The sequence below is a fragment of the Pagrus major genome, chromosome 14 (assembly GCF_040436345.1).
Source record: "Pagrus major chromosome 14, Pma_NU_1.0".
NCBI classification, from domain to species: Eukaryota; Metazoa; Chordata; class Actinopteri; order Spariformes; family Sparidae; genus Pagrus; species Pagrus major.
Genome location: NC_133228.1, coordinates 1,486,496 through 1,497,284, shown reverse-complemented (window position 1 = coordinate 1,497,284; position 10,789 = coordinate 1,486,496). Strand labels below are relative to the sequence as shown.

General features: G+C 43.1%; 1 protein-coding gene across 1 annotated transcript; it reads left to right on the top strand.

Moving 5' to 3' along the window:
* The first annotated feature begins 7,823 nt into the window (after positions 1-7,823).
* Positions 7,824-9,227, top strand: LOC141008673 (zinc finger BED domain-containing protein 5-like). The gene is made up of 2 exons (XM_073481122.1): positions 7,824-8,072; positions 8,268-9,227. The coding sequence occupies exons 1-2, from the start codon at positions 7,824-7,826 to the stop codon at positions 9,225-9,227; spliced, it is 1,209 nt and encodes a 402-aa protein (XP_073337223.1).
* Positions 9,228-10,789: the final 1,562 nt, after the last annotated feature.

The window sequence follows — 10,789 nt, the reverse complement described above, 5'->3', positions numbered from 1 at the left end:
TGGGTCCTCCTGTCCAAACAGCAGCACTCCATGTAGGGCTTATAACTCCACTGCAATGTAGGTGTCTGCGCCATATTCCAAATGTCCCTGTTTCTGCTTGTTCATGTTTAATCACAACCCCAGAGATTTCAAACTAAAATGGAGACAGTAGTATTTACAAATGTCTCAGTTTTAGGGCCTAAAATGCAGGATCATAATGTGGATGTCAGGCTAAAAGGTTGCAAAATCTATGCATTTTAAAGTGAAAATGTACTTTATTAGTGTGTAACCACTGTTCACCAAAATTCAGGAAATCCTCTCAAAACTCCGGATAGAGAACAAAACACATTTCACTTCAAGTAAAATCAATATGCTTGACATTGAAAGATCAATATCAATATAAATCCTTAAAATTGGTAACAAGCAACATTATAATATAAGCATTTGTAAAATGCAGAAAAAGAATTAAGTAAGCTTACACCCAATGACATTAAACACACCACACAAAACAACAGCAAAGTTTATAACAAAATATAAACCTGGGCAAACATTTTAAATTTGTTTTTGAATGTAGATACAGTTGTGATGGACCTCAAGTCAGAATCTAATTCTTAGTACAATTAAAGCTGGGGTTGGTAATTGTGGTCAGAAGCATTTTTTATTGTATTTGTATACAATCTCTTAACATCCAGACAGCAATCAAAATATAAAATGATTTGGAAAAAAAAGGAAAACAACCCACCGTCATCCAATCAATTTTAGCGGCCCGGAGATATTGTATTGAACAGCCTACCTGTCTATCAATCTGTCCTTAAATGCCCACCCTGCGCTGACTCGGCCCATCACTCACTGCGTGTGACCGGAGTCTACACATCACACTGCTGGAGCTGTGGTGGAGTGAGCTCATTGTTTATGACAAGAATGGCAGAGAAAGTACAGACACACTTTTCATCACCAGCTGTACCTACAGCAGCTTGTATTGCCAAACAGAGCAAGAAAAGAAAGACCAAACTTGAGAAGGCTACAAACAAAAAGTGGTTGGATAGCTCAAGATGTGAAATGAGAGTCAACGCTGGAGTGGCTGTTCAACGATGGCAACAGCTGATGGAGTCGAAGGCCTGAAAATGGACGCCATGGTAGCTGTGTCTCTGTTGGACAGGTAATGAGCTGCTTTGTTTTGGTTGGGGGAAATGTATTATTACTCTGCATTATGTAGTCAACGTAGCTAAAGTAAGCTCCTTATGTTGCTGTCGTACGTATTAACCCCTCGTTGGCATCGTCAGCTTGTAGCTAACGTTAGCTAGCTAGCTATGATAGACTACTGCCATACAAAACATTTACATGTAAGCGACCATTTACACGCAGGCCAATGTTTACACGTACTGTGGATCTAATGCTGCATTCCAGTTACATGGGAGACCACTCGCCCGAGTTGCAAAGTAGGAAATCTCGCAGCTGTCTCGCGAAATTTCACCGAGGCACGCCCCTTTTGGTCGGAATATCAACCGTCCGACTCGGGGCTCCTGAGAGTACACCGAGTCGAGCGAGGATAGACAAACAACTCGTCGAACAAAGATGGCTGAGCCCGTAATTGATCGTAAGTTGAGATGTATTTTCTTTGTATTTGTACCACGTTGGTTGTTTTAATGTCAATTTCAAATGCTCTTACACACTTGATTACATTACTGCTTTAATCCGGTCACCAATGTATGCATTGCACGGTCTTGCTGTGCGTGCAATACAATGTAAAGTTTTGTTTTCGAGCTGGTTTGCTAACGAGGCTAATGTAGCTAACAATAACAATAACAATGGCTAGCCTGCTACTGCTGTTAGTGTTTCTGTAAAAAAAAAATTTTTTATTATTATTTCACATTGACCTGACATAGTACAGGACAGTACAGGAGCATGAGGGATGTGTCTTTAGCCTACTTTTTTTGGAAAACAAAACTTTAGGTGGGAAATGGGTGAAAATGTGTGTTGCTGCTAGTGGTTTAGTAGACAATGAATAGGCCTACAGCTACTCAGAAAACAATGGAAGAAGTGAGAAATGGTTGTAGATTGCTGTAAGGTGGGTTTCACCTCAGAGTTTTGTGTTGTTCATTCACAGCATACTACTCAAGTTGCAGTCTGTAACATACATTGTGTTTTTCTTTTTCAACCAGTGGCTGCCAACCTACACCTTGCAGATTGCACTTGCACGGGTGAGTTATTAACCCCTTCAGACCCTGCGTCCATTGGAATGGACATGACATATTTTTGTCTCTAAACCAATAAATACTCTGTAATTTAATGATGTCAGCAATGCTGGTTACTGTTTGGATCCTGATTATCCAATTGCAATCATGTCACAACTTTGAGCATGCTCTGAGAGAGTGACAGACATCGGACAAGACAAGCATGGCGGAGCGACTGCAGAGAGGGAGGAGTAAGTGCCCCTTTTCAATCAATATATAAATTTATGTTCATGCTGGACAAACAAATTTGAAGTCAGTATAATTTTAACCAGTACAAGTGATAATATTTGAAGTTATTTTAAACATATATCATGTCATTAATTAATAGGATTTTTTCAAAGTCTGATGTCCATTGAAATGGACATCAGGAGTTGGGCGATATTAGCCAACACTCACATGTTTAGTGTCAGTATATAAAGAAATAAAAGACCTGTAAGCTTTTTCTAGCTAATGTATGGTCTCACAGTTTATTTATTCATGATTATACATTTTAAATATATATTTTTTTGTACATAATGTTCTTGTAGAGTATACAGTTGAAGACTTCCTTGAACGTCTCGTGAATGGAGAGTTATCTGAACTTGACTCCTTGAATTCAGGAAATGAGGAGGATGGAACCAGGAGTGAGATAGGTGGTAAGTTTAGAACCTACGAGTCTTTTTAATTCTTAGTATGAGTGTGTTGTTTTTGTTTTTTAACCCTTACATACTGTTCAGATCAAATTTGACAATTTTGACAGAATCTTGAAACTGTGGAACTAATAGGCCATGTTTGTGTGTATAATTTATGGGACAGTGGTGACAGAAACAGAGTTTAAGGGGGACCTCGACACTGTCATGAGAACTGCCTGTGTTTGCCTAGGTTCCCACGGAGACAGGGAACAGAAGTCATCTGAGGTCACAGACATGAGCTCTGCACCTGCACCTGCAATGTAACAAAACATTTAAATTAACAAATAGGGTTGGGAGGGTGATGGAGGGGTCATGACATTTCTGGTTTCTGAGCTGCCATTTCAGTGACTGACATCATGGTTAGTATAACTTCATACTGTGAAGGTATCAAATATGAACAGTATGTAAGGGTTAATCAATTGATGTCTTATATGTAAGATGATATAAATGGAGTTCAAGCGTGAGAATACATAAAATGAGTTAAAATGTGATTGTTTTGTTATTAGATTCAGAGAGGGACAGTGGAGAGGTTACATACATGCCAGAAGAACTTGAAGTGGCAGATGAAATTGAGATAGAAGATACAGACAATGTAGAGGAGGACAGGATGAGGACAGAGGAGGACAGGATGAGGACAGAGGAGGACAGGAGGAGATGACAGTAACCAGGAAGGAAGAAATCAAGTGGCGTCACAGGCCGTTCACTACAATCATAGACACTTCTTTTGAGAATCCTCCAATTGATTCAGATGATCCCATGAGACCCTATGAATACTTCAAAAAGTATATACCAGACGAGATCTTCAATTTGATGGCTGACAACACAAACGTTTATGCCATGCAAAGTGGTACACTAAGTTTCAAACCGACAAGTTCAGGAGAGATCAGAAGCCTAATCGGTCTCCACCTTGCTATGGGAGTGATGAAAATGCCAAGAGTCTCCATGTACTGGGAAGCCGGGATGGACATTGGTATTTTTCAAAACACCATGCCCCGTGACAGATTCTTCCAGCTCCGGTCACATTTGCATTTGGTCAACAATTTGGAGAAGCCAGCTGAGAACAATGACGTGTTTTTCAAGGTACGTCCTCTCTATGATGCCATACGCAGTAGATGCTTGGAGCTTCCACTAGAGGAGAACCTTTGTGTCGATGAACAGATGGTGCCATTTCGTGGAACTCTGTCTGTCAAGCAATTCATCAAAGGCAAGCCACATCCATGGGGCGTGAAAATATACTTCCTGTGTGGGAAAAGTGGCATGGCCTACGACTTCCTGCTGCACCAAGGTAATACAATGGAGATATCACAAGAGCACAGGAAGCAGCTAGGACTTGGAGCTGGAGTGGTGTACCATCTTATCCAGCGAATCACCGAAGCCAACCACAAGTTGTATTTTGACAACTATTTCACAACATACAATCTGCTGGAGCTGCTGGCTGAGAAGAAAATCCATGCCGCTGGGACAGCTAGGATCAATCGCTTTGCCAAGCCTCCTTTACAGTCTGACAAAGAGATGGCCAAAAAGCCTCGAGGAGGCTTTGATGAAGTTGTAAGCCGTGATGGTAAAGTGGCACTGGTCAAATGGTATGACAACAGACCAGTTGTCATGGCCTCCAACTTTGTGGGCGTTGGCAAACTGGATGAAGTGCAGCGGTGGGACAAAAAGACCACCCAATTTTTGATGGTGTCCCGGCCAGAGGTGGTCAAACTGTACAATGAAGCAATGGGTGGTGTCGACCTGCTTGATCAACTTGTCAGTCTGTACCGTACAGAAATTCGGTCAAAAAAGTGGACCCTGAGAATGATTACACATGCTTTTGACGTGGCTGTGGTCAACAGTTGGTTGGAGTACAGGCTGGACGCCAAGAGGGCCAATATCCAGACCAAAGACATCCAGGATCTCCTCCACTTCAAGATGAATGTGGCCCAGTGTCTGGTGAGAGTCAATAAAACAGTGGCAGCAAAACGTGGAAGACCCAGTATGTCTCCAGAACCACAGCAAGTCCCCCGCAGACCAGTTCAGAGACCAGTTCAGGATGTAAGGCCTCTACCTGAAGTGCAGCATGACATGGTTGACCACATGCCAAATTACGATGAAAAAAAAGAGGCTACCAGATGCAAGATGCCATACTGTACAGGAAAAACACATGTCTTTTGTGACAAGTGCAACATCCACTTGTGCTTTGTGCCACACCGAAACTGCTTCAAGGCTGCTCATCGAAAATGAAGATACATGAAAATATCCAGAAGCTGATGTCTTCTCAAGTTCAAGTTCCAGTTACAAGTAAACGTGTTATCAGTTCATTAGCCTTCTGTAAAAAGCAGGCTACGGTTATGTGTTGGAAGTTCCATGAGGGTTCACTGAAGGAAAAGCAGATTTTTTTCCCAGGTAACATTATCTACAGTCATGCATCTATTGTCTTCATGTGCATGTTCAAATTGCGTCATTTCTCTTTTTTCTTGCAGGCTCCGGGTTTTCCTGGTGATGACCTCGCTGCTGTTCCCTGCCCATGCTGTGATACACATATTAAGTTCATGTTCAGAACTATACACAGACTCAAAGTCATGCCAACATCCAGTTCCAGATGTTTATGTCATACCTGATTAACTGCCATGTAGACAAACTCAGCCTTAAGTTTTTCTGACATTTTACGCCCATTGTGTCCTGGCGTCCATTGGAATGGACATGAAATAATTCCATTAAAAACATGAGATAGAAAAAAAATGGTTTTTTCACTTTGTTTTTATGTTGGAGAGGAGTCAGAATCAGTAAAAAAAAAATTTTTTTGTCCAGCCAAAAAAATGCGGGTCTGAAGGGGTTAAGAAGCATGACACTGTAGAAATGAGCGTACTTCAACAGTCATTTATCCCTGGGTGCTGCAAGTACTGTGCTGTCATGTTTCTTTTTTATGAATCAGATACCTGCAATGTCAAGCCAATTACAACACAGCCAGTGAATGAGGGTTTTACCAAAGAGCAGACCCTCTTCCTCATCCACCTGATGAGAATCCATATTCAGGTAGAGGGCGAGGGACCTGCAAAGTCCCTCATTGACCTCAATCGGCGGCTGAAGTTGGGGAAGAAGACGAAGAAGCTGCTGTGGGAGGAGATGGCTGGGAAGCTTGCCAGACAGTTTGGGGAGCACTTCCAGCACGACAAGGTGGCACGCAAGTGGTCGACGCTGGTGGAGGGCTATAAAAAAGTCAAGGACAACAATGTGTCGACAGGAAGGGGGCCTGTCCGCTTCCAGTTCTACACGAAGATGGACGAGCTGCTTGGGGGTAACCATGACGTGGACCCACCTGTTGTGGGGGGCAATTGTGTTGGTGTGGTGATACGCCGACCTGATGCACTGAGGCGGTCCAACAGTGCTCCCTCACCAGCGTCAGCGGACAGGGCTCCCTCACCTGTGCCTTCCACCAGCACAGCATTGTCAGCGCCGCCCACCAGAGCTCCCTCACCTGTGCCTTCCACCAGAGCTCCTCCAGCTGTTCAGTAGGATGGTGGACAAGATGTGAGGCGTTGATGTCCTTGTATGATGACAACGGACACAAAACTTTAAAGAAGACTCTCTTTTCTATTTGACTTTCTATTTTTTTAAGTTAAATTAACCTTTTATTTGCACTCTTTCATTTGCTCTGTCAACTCTTTTAAAACACTAAAGCAGACATACAACTTGCACAGATGTACATTTTTCTAGTTTTAATACTGTAATAACGTTTTGTTTTGTACACATTTTTATATTGGTATGTTCTGCTTAAAAAAATAAACATTTTTTAACTCATCCAAGCCTGAGTGTGTTTGAATGTTTGTTTAGCTACAAAGGCACCTAACTGCAGTCACGCAAAGTATACCTTGCATTGTTATCACACCCATAAATAGTATGAACCATCACACCCACAAATAGTATGAACCATGTCAGTGTATAGTTGTGGCCAAAGATTTCAGAATGAAAAAAAAGTGTTGTTTTTTGTTACTACTTCATGCCTCAACATTTGTAGAGGAAACTCAGTAAAAAAACTCAGGAAAGTCAGTATAGACAAAAACACAGGTATGTTGCATTTTCTGTGTTATCCCAAGTAAGGACACACTGACAGACACAGCTAAATTTTGGAGGTTCATCAGTGTTTAACTTGTTTTGTTATAGTGTCACTAGGCTGTCCTCCCCCACCCCTGAAAACACTGTATGGTAAGAGTGATGAAGCTGGAATATGATTGCAAGTGTGAATAACTGTATACGGCCCATTTTGTCTGGAATGTGACCTGTTCTTATGCACACACTGACTTAAGTGCTTAAGCCTCTAAGCAATTACAAGTGCAAATGGCTGGAATGGCCGATTTTGAGTCTGGAATGTGACCTGTTCTTATGCACGCACTGACTTAATTGCTTATCCCTCTAAGCCAGCGGTTTTCAAAGTGTGAGGCGCGCCTCCCCAGGGGGGCGCCAGAGGACTTCAGATGAGGCGCAGTGTGAGAAAAAATACACCGGGAAAAAAAGGAAAAAAAGTGTATCATAATGGATCGATTTTTAGTACCTAAGGTGAAAGTGAGAGTGGACACAGGCGAGCAAAAAATGGAAGAAGTATGACCCTGATTATTTAAAGTTTGTTTTTTCATTCATTGGTCCTGACGATGCTCTGCTGCCACAGTGTGTTATTTGCAAAGAGGTGCTAGCTAACCACAGTATGCGACCATGTAAACTCCGGCGCCATATTGAAACTAAGCACCACAGTTTAACAACCAAGCCGCAGGAGTTTTTTGATAGGAAGCTTAATGAATTGCAGTCACAGAAGAAAGCCATCCAGACATTTGGTACTGTAAAAACCAAGGCAACTGAGGCATCATACCGCGTAGCGTTACACATTGCGAAGGCGGGAAAACCCCACAACATTGGTGAGACATTGCTCCTCCATGCTGCCAAAGATATGTGTTCGGTATTGATGGGCGAAGCTGCTGCTGCCAAGCTGGATGCCATCCCGATGTCTGACAACACCATCCAGCACCGCACCTCCGACATGGCAGCTGATGTGAAGGAGCAGGTGCTGGACGCTATCCGTGAGAGCCCTTTCTTCTCCATTCAGCTGGATGAGTCCACCGATGTGGCTAACTGTGCACAGCTAATGGTGTATGTGCGCTTTATTAAAGAGCTCAGTGCCCAGGAGGAGTTTCTGTTTTGCCACCCTCTGCCGGTGCACACTACAGCAGAAGAAATCTTCAAGGCTTTGAATGATTTGATTCAGGAAAATCATATTGACTGGAGCCGCTGTTGTGGAATATGAACTGATGGTGCGAGGGCAATGACAGGCCGCCACAGCGGTCTAGTAAAACAGGTGCAAGCGGTTGCGCCCGCCGCTGTTTGGTCACACTGTATTATCCATCACCAGGCCTTGGCAACCAAGAGGATGCCCAAAGAGCTGCGCGCGGTCCTAGATGAGGCAGTAAAAATTGTAAACCTAATTAAATCACACGCCATGAATGCCCGTCTCTTCTCTATTCTCTGCAATAAGATGGGGGCTCACTTCCATCAGCTGCTCCTGCACTCCGAGATCCGGTGGCTGTCGCGGGGCAAGGTCCTCACCCGCTTGTGTGATCTGCACGAGGAAGTCCTCCTCTTCCTCGCCGAAATCGACTCCCCACTGGTGAAGCATATGGAGGACGCAAAGTGGGTTGCAATGCTGGCATATCTGTCTGATATCTTCGACCGGATAAACACACTGAACACTTCTCTGCAAGGCAAAGAGTGCCATGTCTTTTTGGCACACGATCAAGTCTCTGCATTCAGGAAAAAGTTGGACCTCTGGTGCGCTCGTGTTGAACGGGGCTCAGTGGAAATGTTCCCAACCTTGGAGGATGTTGTGGAGAAGACAGGACTGCAACTGGACTGTGTACGACAGGTGGTCATTGCACATTTGAAGGGGTTGCGTGAGCAGTTTGGAGACTATTTTGGAGAGGAGACCTTGGCAAATCAGTGGGTGAGAAATCCGTTCTCTTTCCCAGTGACACCCCGTGATGGACTGACCCTGCAAGAGGAGGAGGCCCTTGTCGAGCTGAACTCTAATATGGACTTGAAACAAAAGATGAGTGAAGTGTCACTTGCACACTTCTGGCTGTCTGTGGAGACTAAGTTCCCCCACCTCACCAAAAAGGCTGTAAAAGTGTTCATCCCCTTCACCTCCACTTACCTGTGTGAGTGTGGATTTTCCGCATTGACAATGATTAAAAGTAAGTACCAGTCACGGCTGCGGGTAGAGGATGATCTGCGTTTATTCCCTTTCTACAGCGCATCCCCGCATCAACCGCCTGTGCGCATCAAAGACACAGACTCATTGTTCCCACTAAAATAGAGGTGAGCAAAATAAGGTGGCAAGATTTGCAATCAGTTTATTATTATATTAAGGATTTACGCACAATGTTGAGACAGTGATATGAAAAGCAGCGTGCCCATGGTGTGCAGGTATGATAAAAGTGTCTGACTGACGTTGATCCGTTCATTATTATTCATTATTTGATTTGAGGAATTTAGTTACTGGAATGGGGAGATCATTTTCAGTGTTTCAGCCCACTATGTAAGCGTTAATGTGGGATAACGGCGGATGAGTGAACATGTGTTTAAAAAATCAGTTGAAAAGTTAAATTGTTTTTTTTTTAAGTGAAGATGTTTTTTAACAAAAATATGTAAATGTATTCAAAATATTTTTAAAAACACAAAGGTGTTAAAATGTGTTTTAAAAAGATGTTAAAAACATAGGATGTAAAAATGTGTTTTAAAAAGATGTTAAAAACATACACAAAGATTGTGTTTAAAAAAATATTTGAGCACATTCACAGATAAAGATGTTTAAAATGTTTTAAAAATATGTTTAAGAACATACAAACATGTTTAAGATGTTTAAAAAAATAAAGATGCTTTTGAGTTCTCTTAGGGGAGGCCCACTATCCCACACTTTGAAAACCCCTGCTTTAAGCAATTACAAGTGCAAATGGCTGGAATGGCCGATTTTGAGTCTGGAATGTGACTTTTTCAGACATACATTCACTTAAATGTTTTTATCTGGTTCTACAATGTGATTACTGTACTACCCAAGCCTTTCCATTTCCACCCATTAAATAAACTGGTTTATAAATAAAGAAACATTCATTTTAAGGTTTAACACTTTTATTACAAAACACAGGAAAAGTGTCAGCAATATACGTCATATACGTAATATAAGTCCGAAAAATGGGAAGTAGATAGAAGCATCTTTCATTTAACTTGGTGGAGTCTTTGGTTTTGCCAAAAATTTGCCGGAACACCACTTCCTACTCGTTGGCATCTTCCTCTCTTGGACATCCATCTGGGTGTTCATCACATCCTATCCAGGTACCTTGGGCAAAGTTGTGGAGATAACATGCAGCCAAGATGATCTTCACCACAGTGACGGTGCATGTGTTTTGCAAGTCTCTCATGCGCCTCCACTTGCACTTCATCCTCCCAAATGCCTGCTCAACGATGACTCTACCCCGGCTGATGTCAGTGTTGCGGTGAAGGTCTGCATCTGTGAGAGCCCCGTTGTCACGCCGAGGGGTGATGATGAAGGTGAAAGCCTGACCGATGTGAGCACTGTCCCCCAGCAGACGGTACTCCCCCATCTTCTCCTGCCATTCTTGGAAAAAATGGGGAGGACCGCAGCAGCCTGGCATCATGCACTCTGCCAGGGATTCCAGTGAAGACGTTGATGAAGCGGCCTTCAGCGTCAACAATCCCCTGGAGGAGGACAGAGTAGTAGGACTTCCTGTTCATGTAGTCCCCTCCTCTGACCGGTGGCCTCTGGATCTTGATGTGGCAGCCATCAATCGCTCCAATGACCCCCTCAAGGCCACATGTTCATTGGAAGCCGGTGGCAGACACTCTCTTCTCACAGCCTGT